Source organism: Megalobrama amblycephala, linkage group LG10, assembly GCF_018812025.1.
Source record: "Megalobrama amblycephala isolate DHTTF-2021 linkage group LG10, ASM1881202v1, whole genome shotgun sequence".
Classification (NCBI taxonomy): domain Eukaryota; kingdom Metazoa; phylum Chordata; class Actinopteri; order Cypriniformes; family Xenocyprididae; genus Megalobrama; species Megalobrama amblycephala.
Genome location: NC_063053.1, coordinates 4604955 through 4627708, shown reverse-complemented (window position 1 = coordinate 4627708; position 22754 = coordinate 4604955). Strand labels below are relative to the sequence as shown.

The 22754-nt window shown below is 36.5% G+C and overlaps 1 protein-coding gene across 2 annotated transcripts in view; it reads right to left on the bottom strand.

The window, feature by feature from the left end:
* The window catches only part of LOC125276512 (serine/threonine-protein kinase 32C-like), an 83972-nt gene that overhangs the window by 17727 nt on the left and 43491 nt on the right, over nt 1-22754 (bottom strand). For both annotated transcript variants that reach the window (XM_048204041.1, XM_048204040.1), the window contains exon 3: nt 14267-14418. In XM_048204041.1, coding sequence (XP_048059998.1) covers nt 14267-14418 — 152 coding nt within the window. The remainder of the gene's footprint in view (nt 1-14266; nt 14419-22754) is intronic.

Below are 22754 nucleotides of genomic sequence, written 5' to 3'. Positions count from 1 at the left end.
TTTTCGTTTAATTTAACAGTGTATTAATATCTAAAACTAAAACTGAAATAAAAATAAATAACTATATAGACAATTAAAAAAAACTATTACAAATAACAAAAAACAAAATTACTAGAACTTAAATTCTAATTAAAATAACTAAAATTTATTAAAAATAATAACAAAATAAAAAAATCACTTTGAAAATATTTTATTAAGAATTTAAATAAAATGTAAAATATAAAGACATTTTAAAAAGTAATAAACAAAAACGTAGCAAAATTACAAAAACTTAAAAAAATAACTAAAATTAAATTATTAATAAAAATATTCAGAAACACAATAAAATGTCAAAAAAATGCATACTTGTACATATACCGGAATACAATTCCGCAAATAAAAACTATATATACATATTTACAAAAAAACTAACAAAACTGACAAAATTACTAAAACTTTAACTAAAATGGAAATATTAACATTTTATTCAACTATGAATAAAATGTAAAATATTACTTATAGTTTTTGTGTCTAAAATATTACTAATTTTAAATATTTATGAAACTATAATAGTCTCCCAGTGACACTAAAATAACAGCAGTGAAGTACCACAAGTGCTTCAGCACCTGGACTGGAGTTCCCATTGTGTCCCTTGTTCTCATTATACACTCATTATATGCTATGAGAACTTCTGTGTGTGTGTGTGAAGGACCCTCCTATCAGAGCACTTCAGAGCTCATTTCCTGTCTGTAAGAGGCCGCAGGTCTGAGAGGCAATCATCACATCTATTATGGATCTCAGTCGTGCACACGCTCTCCATTCACTGCTAACAAAGACAGCATCACGATCAGCACACGGCGGAGCGGAGCGGCTCATATTAAAGGTCAAAGGGCCAGAGAGCCATTCTGAGATTCAGAGCTGAATGATGAAGATGATTCATGTGTGAGAACCAGATATGACGACCAATGAATGAGTGCAACCTGGGAAATTAAAGTGAAGAGTGAACACACTAATCACACTGTTTTAAACTGCTAAATGGCTTAAATGGCATACATACACACATAATGTACAGTTAGCAGTCAAAACCACTAAATAAACCCCAACGGGGTCATCAGAGAGACAGATGGGTCTCGTTTCTTCCTGACATAATGAGCAACTGACTGAAAAGTACAATTACATGGATACTAACTAAATAAATACATGGAAATTAAATACTGAGTGTAAATGGCTGTAATGAAATAAAATGGAAAAAAACTATATAAACTTTTAAGAAACGAATAAAAATTACAAACAACAAAATTACCAAAAGTTTAACTAAAATTAAGATTTTAATAATTTTAAAAATATTCAGAAATTAAATGTTCAAATTAAATCTTTGGAGAAAAGCATCTGCTAAAATTAAAATATTAAAAAAGAAAAATATTTTTTATTAAAATAATTAAAATTATATTAAAATTATTATTTTTTAAATTAAATATCTAAAATTAAAATATTAATAATTTTATAAATATTCAGAAATTAAATGTTCAAATTAAATCTTTGGAGAAAAGCATGTGCTAAATGTAAATGTAAATAAAACACACTTATTTTACTTCAGCTAGATGCCAATTAGGGTAACATTTCTCATTTTCGTTTAATTTAACGATGTATTAATATCTAAAACTAAAACTGAAATAAAAATAAATAACTATATAGACAATTAAAAAAAACTAATACAAATTACAAAAAACAAAATTACTAGAACTTAAATTCTAATTAAAATAATAAAATTAATTAAAAATAATAACAAAATAAAAAAATCACTTTAAAAATCTTTTATTCAGAATTTAAATAAAATGTAAAAAATAAAGACATTTTAAAAAGTAATAAAGGGATAGTTCACCCAAAAATGAAAATTCTGTCATCATTTACAGACTTTTGTTCATCTTCGCATCAAGTAAGTACGTTTAAGAAAGTCTCATAGGTTTGGAGTGACATGAGAGAGTAAATTATGACAATTTTAATTTTTGGGTGAACTATCCCTTTAAGAAAAAGTGTGTGTCACGAAACAAGCACAAAGATGGAGGGAATCACTGAGACAACGATCGCTTTAGAGTCATTAGACACAAATTTTAATGACACCAGTGACCAAAATTATCAATCATCTTTAAAGAGTTAGTTCACCCAAAAATGAAAATAATGTCATTATTTACTCACCCTCATGTCGTTCCACACCCGTAAGACCTTTGTTCATCTTCAGAACACAAATTAAGATATTTTTGATGAAGTCCGATGCCTGCATTGACAGCAAGATAATTAACATATGTCCTTTCAAATGTCCAGAAATCAACTAAAGATGTATTTAAAACAGTTGATGTGACTACAGTGGTTCGATCTTAATGTTTTGAAGGCTGAGAATACCTTTTTTTTATTCAACAATATCTAGTGATGGGCGATTTCAAAACCCTGCTTCATGAAGCTTCGAAGCTTTACGAATCTTTTGTTTCGAATCAGTGGTTCAGGGTGCATATCAAACTGCCAAAGTCATGTGATTTCAGTAAATGAGGCTTTGTTACGTCATACGTGTTTTGAAACGTTTTGAAATTTCAGTGGTTTACCACTGGGGGGCGATGATCTCTGGGAAACCATGACTCAAGTCTATAGGTTTTACCTGATCTCTGATCAGTTTTATACATTTGTAGAGGGTTTAATTAAACATTAAAAAAATCCAGCGTTATCGTCAGTTCTGGCAGGTCACGTCAGTCAAGCTCGCATCAGCTGACTCCCAGGTGACTCGCGTCAACCTATAGGAATATGACACCTATAACAGCACCCATATATAAGCTCCTTCAGTATTATCAGTAGCTATCGCATTTCTCAGGAGCTAATTAGGACCTCTCTTCAGTCAGGATTGGCCTTATGATTCCCCTGAATCAAACTAATTCTTGAAATATGTCTACATGTTAAATTATTGACCTTAATGATATCTGCATATGTTGGTTCTGTTCTGTTTACCATAGGGGGTTTATTGCTGCTCTCCCTGCTCTTATCCATGCTAGGCTGCATGGATGCACAGGGAGTTCTTGCCCAGAACAGAACCACCGCCAATACAAACTCTATGCATTATCAATCATATTTAATGATAGTGGTCCTGACAGAAGAATAATAGTAGTTAATAGTCTCTTAATGGCTGAGCCATCCATGGAACAAACAAAACAAGCCCTGAAAATTGATAAAAGAAGGCATTTTATACATACACTTGAAATTCAATGTTATTATATGATTTATACTTTTAATAAAACATTTGCAATGGGTTTGTAAACGGTGTTTATTTGCATGAGTTTTCATAGCAAAACACTGTTCTAACACTATCCACTCCCTCACACAAACAACATGTACGTTATAATTAATCAACGCTTGTCTGAATCGTTGTCAAGGTTATTTCAAATCAATTCGGCTCATTTGCTTCAACTGTTTTAGTGTTTCCCTCTGATCTCTGTGAACTAGTGATAGGCATCGCCACCAAGTGGCGAACCACTGAAATTTCGAAACGTTTCAAAATGATGTAACGAACGTAACGAAGACTCGTTTACTGAAATCACGTGACTTTGGCAGTTTGATATGCGCTCCGAACCACTGATTCGAAACAAAAGATTCATAAAGCTTCAAAACTTCATGAAGCAGTGTTTCGAAATCACCCATCACTAGATATTAGTGAATAAAGTTTTTATTTAGTTTTTTTGGCGCAAAAAAGTATTCTCGTCGCTTCATAACATTAAGGTTGAACCACTGTAGTCACATGAACTGTTTTAAATATGTCTTTAGTAGCTTTCTGGTCACTTAAAGTTTTAATTAACTTGAAGTCAATGGAGTCATCGGATTTCATCAAAAATATCTTAATTTGTGTTCTGAAGATGAACGAAGGTCTTACGGGTGTAGAAAGACATGAAGGTGAGTAATTAATGACAGAATTTTAATTTTTGGGTGAACTAACCCTTTAAAAGCCTCTACAGATCTTGTATTTGGACGTAGTTTGACAATAGCTGACAAGTAGGTTAAAGCAGCAGGATTGCTGGAGAACAGGCGTTCTGGAGCCGGACCGACGGCCTTTATACGCTCCCACACCACAGCAGGAGCACGAGGAAGGTTAGCAGACTGGAAAGAGTCCGAGAGGCTGAAATAATCAGGCCATGATGACAAATGAGACGAGGGATGCAGAGAGGAACATGTAAAGAGAGTACAACATTTCGTCAAAAAATTCGCAGTGTCCCAGATAGAACTTGTCTCAGCTTCACGAGCGACTGGAGGTGACACACACACACACACACACACACATCTCGCTTCATTCCTTGGTGGATTCCTCCTGAATGTGTCCCGCAGCCAACGCCTCACCGCTGGCCTTATTTCACAAGGTGCCTTCATGAGGAACGTCCCGAATGAACTTCACAAGTTTCCTGGGCTGCAAGTAGAGGAAAGTTCCAGGGAAGACGAGCGACAGAGAGGCTCGACGGATTAAGACAAGCGTCTCCACATGAAGTGATCGGGGAGAAAATAAGGCACCTTTTAGCTGAACATCTACAACAAAACACTGAACTCAAAGGGAAGACGAGGAAGGAATTATTCACCCAAAAATACAAAAGTAGATATTTTGAGAAATGTCTTTTTGTCCATACAATGAAAGTCAATGGAGTCCAATGTTGTCTGGTTCCCAACATTCTTTAAAATATCGTCTTTTACAGAAGAAAGTAAGTAAAGTCACACAGGTTTGGAACAACACGAGGGAGAGTAAATGATGACAGAATGATCATATTTGAGTGAACTATCCCATCCGATCTGACCATTTCTATCTATCTATCTATCTATCTATCTATCTATCTATCTATCTATCTATCTATCTATCTATCTATCTATCTATCTATCTATCTATCTATCTATCTAATCTGTCCTTCTGTCCGTCTATCTATCTATCTATCTATCTATCTATCCGTCTGTCCGTCTATCTATCTATCTATCTATCTATCTAATCTGTCCATCTGTCCGTCTATCTATCTATCTATCTATCTATCTATCTATCTATCTATCTATCTATCTATCTATCTATCTATCTATCTATCTATCTATCCGTCTGTCCGTCTATCTATCTATCTATCTATCTAATCTGTCCATCTGTCCGTCTATCTATCTATCTATCTATCTATCTATCTATCTATCTATCTATCTATCTATCTATCTATCTATCTATCTATCTATCTATCTATCTATCCAATCTGATCATTTCCATCCATCCATCCATCCGTCTGTCCATCTATCTATCTATCTATCTATCTATCTATCTATCTATCTATCTATCTATCTATCTATCTATCTATCTATCTATCCAATCTGATCATTTCCATCCATCCATCCGTCTGTCCATCTATCTATCTATCCAATCTGACCATTTCTATCTATCTATCTATCTATCTATCTATCTATCTATCTATCTATCTATCCAATCTGACCATTTCTATCTATCTATCTATCTATCTATCTATCTATCTATCTATCTATCTATCTATCTATCTATCTATCTATCTATCTATCCAATCTGACCATTTCTATCTATCTATCTATCTATCTATACATATAACCTTATTTTTTTACTTTTATATTGTTTTTTTATCTATCTATCTATCTATCTATCTATCCGTCTGTCCGTCTATCTATCTATCTATCTATCTAATCTGTCCATCTGTCCTTCTATCTATCTATCTATCTATCTATCTATCTATCTATCTATCCAATCTGATCATTTCCATCCATCCATCCATCCGTCTGTCCATCTATCTATCTATCTATCTATCTATCTATCTATCCAATCTGATCATTTCCATCCATCCATCCATCCATCCATCCATCCATCCGTCTGTCCATCTATCTATCTATCTATCCAATCTGACCATTTCTATCTATCTATCTATCTATCTATCTATCTATCTATCTATCTATCTATCTATCTATCTATCCAATCTGACCATTTCTATCTATCTATCTATCTATCTATCTATCTATCTATCTATCTATCTATCTATCCAATCTGACCATTTCTATCTATCTATCTATCTATACATATAACCTTATTTTTTTACTTTTATATTGTTTTTTTATCTATCTATCTATCTATCTATCTATCATCTATCTATCTATCTATCTATCTATCTATCTATCTATCTATCTATCTATCCAATCTGACCATTTCTATCTATCTATCTATCTATCTATCTATCTATCTATCTATCTATCTATCTATCCAATCTGACCATTTCTATCTATCTATCTATCTATCTATCTATCTATCTATCTATCTATCTATCTATCTATCCAATCTGACCATTTCTATCTATCTATCTATCTATCTATCTATCTATCTATCTATCTATCTATCTATCTATCTATCTATCCAATCTGACCATTTCTATCTATCTATCTATACATATAACCTTATTTTTTTACTTTTATATTGTTTTTTTATCTATCTATCTATCTATCTATCTATCTATCTATCTATCTATCTATCTATCTATCTATCCAATCTGACCATTTCTATCTATCTATCTATCTATCTATCTATCTATCTATCTATCTATCTATCTATCCAATCTGACCATTTCTATCTATCTATCTATCTATCTATCTATCTATCTATCTATCTATCTATCTATCTATCTATCTATCTATCTATCTATCTATCTATCTATCTATCTATCCAATCTGACCATTTCTATCTATCTATCTATCTATCTATCTATCTATCTATCTATCTATCTATCTATCTATCTATCTATCTATCTATCTATCTATCCAATCTGACCATTTCTATCTATCTATCTATCTATACATATAACCTTATTTTTTTACTTTTATATTGTTTTTGTTATTGTAATATTTTATTGTATTTTTCCCTGTAATTACTTGTTTTGTCTATAATGCTCTGGAAATATTGTATGTAAACAATACTCGAAACTGAAATTGAAATTACTTGGGTTTCTCCTCATCTGAGATACGAAACTCTATTTGGGAGAAACGACTGAGACTCAGGAGATCTCATTTGTGTATCAGTCAGACGAGTGTTGATGGCATGTTTGGCGCGCTGCGGTCTGACCTCATTGTGTTTTATAGACGGTGTCATATGTTTGTGTGACAGAGCTGTTTTCTGCCGTGACTCAGAGCGGGTAAATGGATACAGTAATTACAACTTTCTGCATACTTGACATTTTAAAGGCTTAAAAGAGTCGAAGAGGAGGAAGCCCTCTTTATTCCTTACAGCAGAAGCTCCTTTGACTCACAGAGACGGAGGCTGTTCAAAGCTCAGTGTGTGTTCAGGAGAGACACATAAAAGGCTGTTCTGAGAAAATCCTGTCTGCTTCAAAAAAAAAAAAAAAAAAAATTATATATAGACACCGCGTTCAGATGGAGTTGTCAATGTCAATCTGTCCTTCCCTTCTTCACATGACTTACAGAAGCATTACTGTCCTTCAAAGAACACAACCCCTCGCACACACATTTATTCAGCTATCTAAAGGAGGACAGAACATCTATTGTTCTTATATAATATTATAAAGAAAATGTGTGCAAATCTGCCATGATGCAGAAACACTGCAGGACAAACTCAACTTTAATACTTCAATAGTGCTAGAAGTTTGATCACATCACTACCAGCACTAGTACTAGTGATGACTGACTTAGTAAAAACTACAGGATATTTCAGACTATAACCCTAAAATAAACTGCTGGCTGGACCCCACAATGTAGGTGATCTCGGGTTTTACTATCCTTGTGGAAACATTAAACTGAATTGAGCTGAATAATGAACACTCTAAAAAATGCTGGGTTAAAAACAACCCAAGTTGGGTTGAAAATGGATAAACCCAGTGCGCAGTTTTATTTAAACCAACTATTGTTTAAAAATGACTATATGGCTGGCTTAAAATGAACCCAAAATAGGTTGGAAATTAAAAATCAGACACAATTACTAGAGGAAACAATAATGATCAAAAGGTGAACATTTATTAATAAGCAATTTAATAAATGTTTATTGTTTCATTTTTATTCATTAAACTTATTAATAAATGTTTATTTCCAACATACTTTGGGTTCATTTAAAGTAAGCAATACAGTCATTTATAAACAATAGTTTAGTTAAATAAAACTACCCAGCAGGTTGGGCAAACATTTAGCCCAACTGCTGGGTTAAAACAACCCAATTGCTGGGTTTGTTCATTTTCAACCCAACTTGTGTTGTTTTTAACCCAGCAATTTTTTAGAGTGAAACTATTGTCTTCTGTAGAGCTGCTTTACAGCAGAATTTCTCATAATTGATGAAGTTTGCATCATCATTGATTCTGTTATTTTCCTGTTTATTACTGTGAAGCTGCTTTGAATCAATCTGTATTATATAAAGCGCTGTAGAAATAAAGCTGACTTAAAGTATAAATAATATTCAAATAGACATATATATTACCGTTTTTCTCAATTGCTTTGGCACATTTTTCTTAACATTCTCTAAAACTGTAAGCTCAATTGTCACAACTGTTTGCTGGAACATCACAACTCTATTGCATGTCTGCAAAACGTAATTCACCCAAAACTTTTATTAATCCTTTAAAACCTAGTTATTGTGTCAGTAAATTGGCCAATGCCACCAAAATAAAAAGTGTTTTTGTCATCGTGTGGGTCACACTGATCAAAAAAAAAAAAAAAAAAAAAAAAAAATATATATATATATATATATATATATATACACCGAGGCATAACATTACGACCACCTGTTTTGCTGCCAAAACAGCCCTGACCCGTCAAGGCATGGACTCCTCTAGACCTCTGAAGGTGTGCTGTGGTATCTGCACCAAGATGTTAGCAGCAGATCCTTTAAGTCCTGAAAGTCGCAAGGTGGAGCCTCCATGGATTGGGCTTGTTTGTTCAGCACATCCCACAGATGCTCGATTGGATTGATATCTGGGGAATTTGGAGGCCAAGTCAACACCTCAAACTCATTGTTGTGCTCCTCAAACCATTCCTGAACCATTTTTGCTTTGTGGCAGGACGGATTATCCTGCTGAAAGAGGCCACTGCCACCAGGGAATACCGTTTCCATGAAAGGGTGTACATGGTCTGCAACAATGCTTTGGTAGGTGGATCGTGTCAAAGTAACATCCACATGGATGGCAGGATCCAAGGTTTCCCAGCAGAACATTGCCCAAAGCATCACACTGCCTTCGCCGGCTCGCCTTCTTCCCATAGTGCATCCTGGTGCCATGTGTTCCCCAGGTAAGCGACGCACACGCACCCGGCCATCCACGTGATGTAAAAGAAAATGTGATTCATCAGACCAGGCCACCTTCTTCCATTGCTCCATGGTCCAGTTCTGATGCTCACGTGCCACTGTTGGTGCTTTCGGTGGTGGACAGGGGTCAGCATGGACACCCTGACTGGTCTGCATCTATGCAGCTCCATACGCAACAAACTGTGATGCACTGTGTATTCTGACACCTTTCTATCAGAACCAGCATTAACTTCTTGAGCAATTTGAGCTACAGTAGCTCGCCTGTTGGATCGGACCACACAGGCCAGCCTTCGCTCCCCACGTGCATCAGTGAGTCTTGGCCGCCCATGACCAGTTGACCACCAGTCACCAGTTGACCACTGTTCCTTCCTTGGACCATTTTTGATAGATACTGACCACTGCAGACCGGGAACACCCACAAGAGCTGCAGTTTTGGAGATGCTCTGACCCAGTCGTCTAGCATCACAATTTGGTCATTGTCAAACTCACTCAAATCTTTACGCTTTGAATCTTTACCCAGACTTGTTGATTGATAATATTGTGGTTCCTATTTCATTACAACAGCAGGGCATTTGCCAATTTAGAAAACATTACATGTCATAAATATTTATGGAATATAACATGTCTGACAGTTTTTGATAACTGAATGGATATCATTTTGCATGTGAAGGCTCACAAGATGAATGAATCTTTGGAGGTTGTGAAGAGTTTGACAGTTTCACTGAGAAACAAATCAGTTTTGATCAACTAGCTCTGTGCATTTAGTTATGCAAATTGTAGACAATTGTACTTATTCTTTTGCACATATGTGCAAAAACGCATGCAATTTGTTTAAATCAATAAGAAATTTAAATCTGATGTGAACAAGAAACTAACTGTTCAGAGATCTGAACTTATTGTTTTGAGAAATAAAAGTCTCATTTGAGAATTGAGCCAAAGCGATTGAGAAAAACTGTAATTTCCAGAAAATATGATAAACCTCCTCATGTTTTTTCCATCTCTAACAGTGGAGATGTCAGAGTGACTCCACAGTGGAGGACGTCACTACTGTTCTACATTTACACAATGATCGACAGACTTTTAGAAAGTTACTCCAAAACCACCCATCTCTCTCTCTCTATCTCTAAGCGAAGCCGGACGCAAAAATTTGGCAGCAATCAGGAACAAAAAGAAGGCAGATGCTTTCGCTTGACAACTTTTTACTTTCGTCTTCTGCTTTCTGACACACGCACAGCTGCCGGGATCCAGACCGGTGGACGTCGTGCTGATGTTTCCACCCATATGGATGGCCTGAACAATAAATGACAGGTATTATTTATAAACACTCATTCTGTGCATATGCTGGCCTGATGAAACGACTCCATCATGAGCGGAGAGAGGAGGAGAGCGCCGTTGTTTAAACAGATGGAAATGTGAAGCGCGCTGTCATGTTGAAGCAGCGTGGGAAAGTGAACGAGTGCTGCAATATGCATGAGAGATGCATTGTGTGTGTAGTTTGCATGTGTTGAGTCTTCTATTCTCTGCTGAATCGCTTTTCTTTAGACAGCCGATCAGCAGTAATTCAAAGAGGTTTTTCTCCTCCAGGTTCATGCAGCGCTGATGTGGAATGAACGATTATCTACAGAAAGGTAAAGCATTCTCACGCTCAAATGGATGCAAATGAGACACTACCTGAAAATCGTCTTCTGCACACGCAGATGCTTTTATCCAAAGAAACTTGGACTGCTTTCAAGGTTTACACTTTCTCAGGTCATGCATTGCCTGGGAATCGAACCCGTGATCTTGGTGTTGCGAGTGCCATGATTTACTGCGTGCAAGCAGACTATCTACTCGACAAGCCAGATTTCACCAAAACATTTTTATCTTTATGCACACAATAATAATCTTTTACATTGTTGTAATCCTTTTATTTTTAATATTTGGCATGTTTTTGGCATCCCTGTGTGTGTGTGTAACAAGCGGAGTGTACGTGCCTTGTGCACCCGCCTATAGGCGCATATTACTAAATAACAAAACAAATATTGCAGTGGTCAGTGATGCAGTCATTTTCAGTTGCCTTAAAATAGCAACACGCCAACAATGCACCTGAACACACCTCGTTTTCAGACCAGCACGCCCATGGGTGAACAGATGGGCGCGAGCGCATTTGCTATTTAAACAACGTGGTGCTGGATGTGAAAATTATAACTGTGTCAGGCTGAAACTAGCAAAAAACACTTGCGTCGCTCCTGGTGCCGCATTGCGCCGGGTGTATAATTGCCCAATGTGCAATTCTTGAAATGTCCTTAAGGAGTTCAAAAAATAAAATAAAATAAAATATAAATCTTTATATATTTTGTTTAAAAATATTTAAACTTGGCAACTAACTGAAATAAAATAAAACTTCAGTTAAAAAAAAAACTAAAATTAAAAATGAACTGAAACTAAAACTAAAACTGAAATATTTACAGAAGAGGATTAGGGCCAAGCAATAATAAAAAAATAAAACCATCTCGAGATTAAAGTTGTTAAATTTCCAGAAAAAAGTCGTTAAATTTCGAGAAAAAAGTCGAGATAAAATGTTGAGAATAAAGTCATTAAATTATGAGAAAAAAGTTGTTAAATTATGAGAACAAATTCATTAAATTATGAGAAAAAAGTCGTTAAATTTCGAGAAAAAAGTCGAGATAAAATGTTGAGAATAAAGTCATTAAATTTCGAGAAAAAAGTCGTTAAATTACGAGAAAAAAGTCGTTAAATTACGAATTTGTTCTCATAATTTAACAACTTTTTTCTCGTAGTTTAATGACTTTATTCTCAACATTTTATCTAGACTTTTTTCTCGAAATTTAACGACTTTTTTCTCAAAATTTAACAACTTTAATCTCGAGATGGTTTTATTTTTTTATTATTGCCTGGCCCTAATCCTCTTCCGTAAATATTAAACCTAAATAGTAATATTTAAAATAATAATCATTCAAATTGTTTCAAATGTTTCAAGTAATAAAAACTAATAAAAATGACAAAAACCCGCAAAACAATTACTAAAAATGTAACTAAAATTAAAATGAAAACTGAAAATGTGCAACATACTAAACTAACATAGTTCCTCACACTCATTTTCTGAATGTAAAGTGGTTAGTTTAACTTGAAATTCCGACTTTAGATATAAACTCATATTTCAGAATTTTTTTCTTGAAATTCCTACTTTTTTCTTGCAATTACGAGTTTATAACTCGCAGCTCTGATTTTTTTCTCGTAATTCCGACTTTAGATACAAACTCGCATTTCTGAAAAAAAAGTGCAAACCATGAGATAAAAATTCGTAATTACCCTTCTTATTTTTTTTTATTCCGTGGCAGAAACAAATTTCCATAACAACCATTTGCAGAGACCACTACGTCAAATTTTAAATCAATATTTACAAGCTGCTCTATTATTGTTATATCATCTATTTCAGATCAACAACATATAAAAACGCACCTCTAAACAATACATACAACTAAAACGAGTGCTTTACATCAGTCAGACAGTTCTGAGATGTGAACATATAGATGGTTTGGTTGGAAACAGAGATGATTGAGAAGAGAGGCGAAGTTTAATCTATAAAAATCTGATTCTCCAGGTCTTCATATTTTCCCCATGAACACTCACCGGTAATACATAAAAATGAGGCCTGTACCACTGAGAGCACATTAACACACACATTATCATTAAATAAAGCATCACACTATAGCACAGAAGACTGAATTATGAACTGAACGTGTTATACGGAGGCACAGAGTCACAGAAGGGCAGGAAGTGATGAAGCGTTTCTATGGAAACAGCCTTAAAGACGACCTGACCATATAAAGAGGAAGAAGATGATGATGATGCTCAAGGATACTCGCTTTCTCTCCTTCAGTTACACAACTACACACTCGCACAAATCTCAGTTCCTGTGACGTCAAACAATCATGTATGTTGGATTACTGGGATGATCTTATTTCAGGTTCAGCTGCCACATTAAACAGATTAAGAGAGATTTTACATTCATTTTTCCCCTAAGGTCGCAAAAACAAACAGCAAAGATGTACATTTGCTGGTGTTTGGCAGTAATTGCATCTATCCTACTTCAGTTGGACACATATACTTAAGAAAAAATTCAGATTTAAGGCAAGACACTACAGACAAAACCATTGCTTTATTCATATCTATATTCTGAAGGTTTGTTCATATATCACTCACCTGATTTATAGAACATTTTAATCCTAAAACATGGTGAAATGTATTTGTTTTCTGCCGGTTGACAGTATTTTCTAATTTGTGATAAAAAGAGAAGTCCAAAATTCCAGTTTTTAGATTTCTGTTCTGGAAATGTATGCAAATGAGTGCATATTTAATGTAAAGTTATCTGGATAAATGTCAGCTCCATCCATCCATCCATCCATCCATCCATCCATCCAGATTATATTATTTAATTGAAGAGGTGTCAATACAATAAATGACCTAGGGTATGATTTTCCCCAAAACTTCAACATATCTGCCTGCTCTGACACAAAACGGTAACTGCAAATCCACATTTCTCTGCCTGGAGTCCAGTTGTTTTTGAGAATTGCAGTGATCAATTTCCTTGTCTTTCCTGTAGGTTTCAGCAGTCTATAAAACTAAGCTTTGTAGTCAATCTCACAACTCTTTGCCGTTTTGTGTTTTTTGCCACATTCACGCTGAACACCAACGTCTTTTTGCCACTCAGTGGGTGTGACCGCAGTGTGACATCATGTGCATATGCTCTATTACATAATGCCTTATTTGCATATGTAAATATAACATTTTAGAATACTTGTAACACACACACACACAAAATTTGTAATGAACTAGGGAAATATGGTGATATTATTAGTTAAATAACTTTTTACCCCAATTCACCTGCGATGTCTTGCCTTAAAAAAAAACACCAGAAATTAGTTGCATCATCATGCACATGCAGAACACAAGAAAGAATCAGAGAAAGCACAGGATAGTCACCAGAGGTTTACTAAAAACACATGTTCAATCTCCTGTAGGATCTCAAGCTCTCTAAAGACGTTCCGGACCTCGTCGCGCTCAATGCACTGCTGCTTGTTCATATACTTCATGGCGTACATCTTCTCCGTGTCCCGCTTCTGCACAATGCACACCTGCACACACACAAACAGACAATGAGTATTACACAGACACAACGGCACGGGCCGGTTTAATAACATCAACATACATCATCATAGACTCACGTCCTATATTAATAACCCGCTCGCTTACACCGGCACAAAATGCCACGGGTCAGAGGTCATTCACGAGCACAGAATCTGCATTAAAAGCTCATTAAATGATAATCAAGAGTGTGTGTGATGTGAGACAGAGATAAAGGTCAAAATACAGTAAGGACTGGGGCAGGAGGGATGGAGACAGGTGACCAAATGCTATGACACAATGAAAATCTGACATCACTGCATATGCATACTTCACTAGTTAATTTTACTGGAAAGTCATACATACATATATAGATAATATATTATTAATATTAATATTAATATATAATAAATAAAAATGTTTATTTTTACGTAATTATTCTCTTATTTTTTCACTGAGCTCATATGAGCAGATATCAAATGAATGAATCGGTCTCAATCAGGGCAAAAACAACTGAGTCATTGAATCATTCATTCAATCATTCAAAAACACACATGCCGTGTTCGACTTGAAGTGGTGATGTACAGACCGATCGGTGTATGACATCGAAGTACCCTGAGAGCGATTCAAATGCATACGGAGCCATCTGCTCTCTCATTTTCAATGTCATATACCAATCGGTCTGCGCAGCAATGCTTCAAGTCGAAAACACCTATAATCATTTGGGAACAAAACAAACGAGTCAATGAATCATTCATTCAACAGATTTGTTTTAAAAACATGGACTCATTCAGGAACAAAATAAATGAGAAATTAAATTATTCATTCAGCCATTTTGTTCAAAAACACTGATTCATTCAGGGGGAAAAAAACAAGTGAGTCATAGAATCACTCACTCAACCGATTTGTTCAAATTAATTGATCTGTTCAGGAACAAAACAAGAAAGTCATTGAATCATTCATTCAACCTTTTTGTTCAAAAACCCAGATTTGTTCATCAACAAAACAAATGAGTCATTGAATCATGGAGACTGATTCGCTATAATGACCCGCGTTGGATTAAAGGAATAACTCTTTATTTTACTCAGTTACTAACAATTCTTCAGTTGTCCTCATTCAGGTGTTCAGGTAAAATGAAACGAGCCACAGCGTGACTGTGCTAGAAAATGCTCTGATTCTGTCAAACAGATGCTGTGAAAGTCCAGAGGCAACAATCAAGTCATTTAGCTGTCCGAATGTAACAAGAAAACAAAATAATCTAGTTGAAATGGCCTTCAGAGCATCTAGAAATGTTGTTTTCCTGAACTGTAGGAAAGCCTTTGAGCTCAGTGTTTCGCCCCACAGATCCAGACGGAAAACACACTAAAACGTTCCCTAATTACATCCGCTTTGATCCAGCAGCGACTCGGCGGTTCACAGCAGACATCTCCAATACAAACCTGCCCGCAGGCACAGATAACTCAGATAAACAGCCCAAATATCAGCCTTGGAGAGGAGACGGATAACAGCGTCCCGAACTCAGATCTAATCATCCATTCCAAAACTACATAAGCACAATATGAGCAGAAACTGTGAAAATAAGATGCTATTCTGCTTTGACAACAAATACATTTTCTTGCTTCTAAAAAAAATCATTCTGCAGGTGGAAGTGTTTATAAAGTGCAAAAAATGATGTTCTTCCTTAGTATTTTTGTCTTGTTTTTTAGTACAAATATCTAAACATTCTTAAATCAAGATACATTTACTGGAGAAGCAAAATGACTGAAGATATTAAGTCTTGTCTTCAGAAAAATCTATCAAAAGTAAAGGGGACCTATAATGCCCCTTTTCACAAGATGTAATATAAGTCTCCGGCGTCCCCAGAATGTGTCCATGAAGTTTCAGCTCAAAATCCCCCACAGATCATTTATTATAGCTTGTCAAATTTGCCCCAAAATTTTTGTATGCATCACTTTAAATGCAAATGAGCTGCTGCTTCCGGCCCCATTTCCAGAAGAGGGCGGAGCTTTAACAGCTCATGCTTCAGTTGCTCAACAACAACAAAGCTGGAGAATCTCACGCAGCCAAAATGAGGATTGTCAGTAACGGTGTTCAGCCTTACATTGTTCAAACCGGAGTCGACACTGATGGAGAGACTCAGGAAGAAGTTACAACTTTTAGAATGAAACTGGACATTTCAACTCATCCACTAGCATGTGTCGTCATGTTAATCTTTTGTGCAAATCCAGTGTTGAATTGACCATCGTTTGTGAAGCAGTCCGGCGTAAAATGACGGCAACATCACTCTACTACAACAACTCTTCCTCTTCTCTAAAGCAGCCCAACATGGCCTCACCCCCTTTGTTGTCTGTTCTTGGGGGCGGGGTTTATGTAAATTTTGGGGTTTGTGATGTCACTAACCCGGGAAGAAGCTCATTGTAATCCTTAAAAAGTGATTTCTGTAAAAGAAAATTTCTCCCTTTGCATTGAACTTTGACCGTGTATGATGATGTTTATGCTCAAACAGCAACATTACACACTAAATAGTTAAAAAGTGAAATCATAATAAAGGACCTAGGGCTGCACGATATATCGCATGAGATTGTCACGCGCATTTCGTCAGTAAAGCCGGTTCCCTGATTACCGCTAAATCACCATCACCTGCTTTCAAACGGAGCGGCATTTAATAGACAGAGCCGTAGATCACTGAAAAGCCACGCAATATCGCGTTCATTATCGAAGGCGATTCAGCTCTGTCTATTAAATGCCGCTCCGTTTGAAAGCAGGTGATGGTGATTTAGCGGTAATCAGGGAACCGGCTTTACTGACGAAATGCGCGTGACAATCTCATGCGATATATCGTGCAGCCCTAAAAGGACCCCTTAAGTGAGGTTATGTTTAAAACAAGAACAAATATCTGCCAATGGGGTCAGAAAAATAAACTTAATTCAAAGGGAATTCAAGATTATTTTTCTGACCCCATTGGCAGATATTTGTTTATGTTTTTTAAGACTTTTGGCGCATTTTGCTTGATTTAAGAATGTCCAGATATTCATACTGGAAAAAAAATAGATAAAAATACTGAGGAAGGAGGACATTTTTTGCAGTGTTATGCATCACATCATTAACTCGCATTAAAAATATATGAGGTCTGGTCACTTTGTCACAGAGCTGTTCTTTAACAATTTAATTAAGTTCACAGTTATCTCTTCCAATTGCTAATAAACAGAATTAAACTCCCGCTGGCTGCTTTTCACAGTTAAATATTCATTATGAACACCTGTGATTGTGCTTCAACACACATTAAACAGGTTGTTAAAGGTCAGGCATTGGCTGTGCTGAAAGACTGTGTTTCGTGCAAATCAGAGGTGATATTTCAGTGACTGCAGTGGAGAAATTTGCTCTGGGAAACATCATAATGTTTGCTTTCGTCACCGGAGCGGATCGACCCATCGAGCCCTAACTGAGTCACGCTGAAGCTGCTTTATGTGAGAGTGAGATAAACCGGGGAAACACCCATATAAACCTCCATCTCACTCAACGGATCATTTCACGCATATCATCGCTCTGTTTGCATGTTTACAGAAACCCCGAGCTGCTTCTTACGAGACACTGCTGAATCAGTGTTGAGCGTCCTGATGAGACACAGCATGTGAAATGCCTGCAGACGTCGAGCTCATCAAATTACAACAACATGCGTGTGAATAACACAATCACTGTATGTATGTAATATGTAAATGTACAGTAGTGGCCAAAAGTGAAGTCTGACCTAGGAGAATTGATGTGTTAAGCATATTCTGTAGTTGTGTTTGGAGTCGTTTGTTTTATTTGTGATGATAATGCAATGAAACATGCTAATACAACACAATTTTTGGCCAGGCTGTCATACAAAGAAATTATGAACATGCAAAAACAAGAGAGAACCAACCAAATATTAATAACTGATTTTGTTGTAGTCAATGTATGTTTTTTTGTTTGTGCATATAGTAAAATAAAACCTGTAGATGTAGTAATAATTTTGTCAGATTAACCAAGTTTAGTGTTTTGTTCAGTCATATTTAAAATATTTGAAAAATATAAAATAATGTTCCTTATATTTTGATGGTTTAATTAAACTTACAGGGTCATTACAAACAAATATGGTCAAAAGTTTGGAATAATTAAGATGTTTTTGAACCTTAGTTCGTCTCTTCTGCTCACCAAGGCTCCATTTATTTGATCAAAACTACAGTAAAAAATGTGAAATATTATTACAATTTAAAATAGCTGTTTTCTATGTGAATACATTTTAAAATATAATTTATTTCTGTGATGAAATCTGCATTTTCAGCAGCCATCACTTCAGTTCAGTGACCGCTTACAAATACATGAAGCACATAAAAAGAAAAACTTTATACCGTTTCTGTCGCCCAGATCTTTTAAGCTGCCCTTCAGATCCGTCTCCACTAAAGAGTTTTAATGAGCGTTTATAGGGACTAAAACCTCCATCAGCTGCTTTATTAGTAGGCGGTGTGTTTCTCGTTCACTACAGCTTCTTCCAGTGAGCAATAATCAGATACAGAGAGAAAGAGGTGAGAAAAGACAAGGACAGAAGCACAAAGAGTCTTTTATCTTGCAATGAAGGATGTAAAGACACTTCAAACCCCAGCGTTTATGGATTGAACTCTCATGAAAGCTACATTTCACAAGACGAGATGATATTCGGTCCACACTACTGCACAAATGTTCAGCTGAAATGACACCTTATTAAATGAATCACCGCAGCCTCTGCCAAAATCATTAAATTAAATGTGATCTGCTTCTCTTTTTTTTTTTTCTGTCGACAGTTCTGCAGTTACTATGGTATTTTGGTGGAGACTATGGTTACCATGGTTACCATTTTTGGTAAGAATCCTTATGAGGAGAAATTACTTCCCTTTCCTAGACACCGGTGTCAATCTTCATAAAGCAACATTTAATGAGCAACAGAATACCTCTTCACCATAATTACTATTATTGAATCTGCAACATGTACGTGACACACAATGATGATCATGCTGTTGTTCGTGGCTGTAGTTGTACTGAATGAGACAATGGATAATTAATCTCAGATCTTGAAAATAAATGAAAGGAAACAGGAATGTTCAAACTGTAAACAAAAAAGTGTATTATTCAAAGTCTTTTATTTTTCTAATGTTAAAATGGTGTAATATTTATGATTTTGATTGTGCTTATCTGTTTCGCTGCGAGTGCAGTGTGCTTGCAGAGAGGCTCCGCCCACACTCTTCTGATTGGCTGACTTTTGATTGATTTGTTTGCAGAGTGCAGTGCACTTGTAGAAACTCCGCCCACACGCTCTTCTGATTGGCTGTGGTTTTGGATTGATTTGATTGCAAGTACAGTGCGTTTGCAGAGACTCCGCCCACATGCTCTTCTGATTGGCTATGATTTTGGATAGATTTGGTTGCGACTGCAGTAAGATTGCAGAGAGGCTCCACCCACACGCTCTTCTGATTGGCTTTAATTTTGGATAGATCGCGAGTACAGTGCATTTGCAGTGACTCCACCCACACGCTCTTCTGATTGGCTGTGGGTTTGGATTGATTTGGTTGCGAATACAGTGCGTTTGCAGAAAGGCTCCGCCCATACGCTCTTCTGATTGGCTGTGGGTTTGGTTTGATTTGGTTGCGAATACAGTGCATTTGCAGAGAGGCTCCGCCCACACGCTCTTCTGATTGGCTGTGGGTTTGGATTGATTTGGTTGCGAGTACAGTGCATTTGCAGAGAGGCTCCGCCCACACGCTCTTCTGATTGGCTGTGATTTTGGTTTGATTTGGTTGCGAGTACAGTGCATTTGGAGAGAGGCTCCGCCCACACGCTCTTCTGATTGGCTGTGATTTTGGTTTGATTTGGTTGCAAGTACAGTGCATTTGCAGAGAGGCTCTGCCCACACGCTCTTCTGATTGGCTGTGATTTTTTGGTTTGATTTGGTTGCGAGTACAGTGCATTTGCAGAGAGGCTCCGCCCACATGCTCTTCTGATTGGCTGTGATTTTGGTTTGATTTGGTTGCGAGTACAGTGCATTTGGAGAGAGGCTCCGCCCACACGCTCTTCTGATTGGCTGTGATTTTGGTTTGATTTGGTTGCAAGTACAGTGCATTTGCAGAGAGGCTCCGCCCACACGCTCTTCTGATTTGCTGTGGGTTTGGATTGATTTGGTTTCGAGTACAGTGCATTTGCAGAGAGGCTCCACCCACACGCTCTTCTGATTGGCTGTGATTTTGGATAGATTTGGTTGCGAGTGCAGTGCGTTTGCAGAGAGGCTCCACCCACACGCTCTTCTGATTGGCTGTGATTTTGGATTGATTTGGTTGAGAGTGCAGTGAGCTTGCAGAGAGGCTCCGCCCACACACTCTTCTGATTGGCTGTGGTTTTGGATAGATTGATTTGGTTGTAAGTGAGATGCACTTGTAGAGAGACTCCACCCACAAGCTCTTCTGATTGGCTGTGATTTTGGATTGATTTAGTTGCGAGTGCAGTGAGCTTGCAGAGAGGCTCCGCCCACACGCTCTTCTGATTGGCTGTGGTTTTGGATAGATTGATTTAGTTGTAAGTGCGATGCACTTGTAGAGAGACTCCACCCACAAGCTCTTCTGATTGGCTGTGATTTTGGATTGATTTGGTTGCGAGTGCGTTGAGCTTGCAGAGAGGCTCCACCCACACGCTCTTCTGATTGGCTGTGATTTTTGATTGATTTGGTTGCGAGTGCAGTGAGCTTGCAGAGAGGCTCCGCCCACACGCTCTTCTGATTGGCTGTGATTTTGGATTGATTTGGATGTAAGTGCGATGCACTTGTAGAGAGACTCCACCCACAAGCTCTTCTGATTGGCTGTGATGTTTGGTTGATTTTGTCACGTCCTTTAGTCGTGTCGTGTCTCGCAGACAAACTGCTTGTCACTGGAATCTAATCAAAATCATTTTTTTACAGTGTAGATGAATGATCCTTCCCACATTCTCATGAGGTCTCCAGGAATCCTGCTTTATCTTCTCAAAGCGTGTCAGGTATAAGATGCAGTGTTTTATGTAACACTGCATAATGCGTCGGTTGCGTTATGAATACGGAGCCGCTGGGGTTTACAGAGTGTCTTTACTTTTTAAGCTTCTTCTATTCCCATGACTCTGATATATTTAGCTGCTCTATCCATTGTTGTCACAAAGCTTCTCATAGGCCCGACCCAGCCGAGAGAAACAAGAGTGTTCTGTTCAATCTGCAGGAGACTCGAATCAAAAGCGTTGGGTTTCTGGGTCACACAACTGCTGAGAGGAGCAAGACGTCTTCCAGCTGAAGAGAAACGGACATAAAACCTGAGAGCTGCAGATAAACTCAAAGATCAGTCTGTCCACTATTTCTGTCTTACAAAATTAAAGGTCTTTTTTGCACTGATACCAAGAACCATTTCTGGTTCCCAAAAGAACCTTTAAGTGAACAATTTTGTTCTTATTGTTAAGAACTTTTTAATGATATAAAGAACCTTTTGTGCAATGCAATGCTAATAAAACAATGTTCTTTCTCAGTATTTGTCTTGTTTTCCAGTACAAATATCCAAACATTCTTAAAATAACTCAAAATATTAAGTCTTGTTTTCTTAAAAATGTATCAAAATTAAGTGACTTCATGCTTAAAACAAGAAAAAATATCTGCCAATAGAAAATAACCCTATTTCAAATGGGAAAACAATTTTATTTTACTCCATTTAAGCATAAAGTCGCTTAATTTTGAATTTTTTCAGACAACACTTGTTATCATTTGCTATCTTGATTTAAGAATGTTTAGATATTTGTACTGGAAAACAAGACAAAAATACTGAGGAAGAACATAATTTTTTGTGGTGTGAATGGAAAGATTCATGGAAATATCGATGCCAATAAAGAACCTTTATTTTTAAGACTGTATTTCAAGCCTCTTGTATCTTAACAGACTGTTTTTACCAGAATAATAATTTCAAGACAGCTAAAATTGACAGTGAGGTTTAGTGGATTATATTCTATTTGAAACTTAACTAAACACATCCGACTGGAACAAGCAAATCGTTTTTTCTGTGAATTATAACACACGCACAGACGGGAACACTGAGCGCTGATGTTTCCAGACACTCTTTATATAATAATTTCCTCTTATGTAAATTTGTTTTCTCTCTGTGCTTTTCTCTCCATCTTTAGTGACGCGGGCCAGGAAATGAAAGCACACGACCAGCACTTACAACACAAATAACAAAACGCATCATACATCCAGTATCTGAACATCTCATCTGCGCTCACGGAGAGACCTGGAATCGGCTGGAAATTAAAAATTAAAGGGCAGAAGTGTAGATAAAAAAGAGAGAGACAA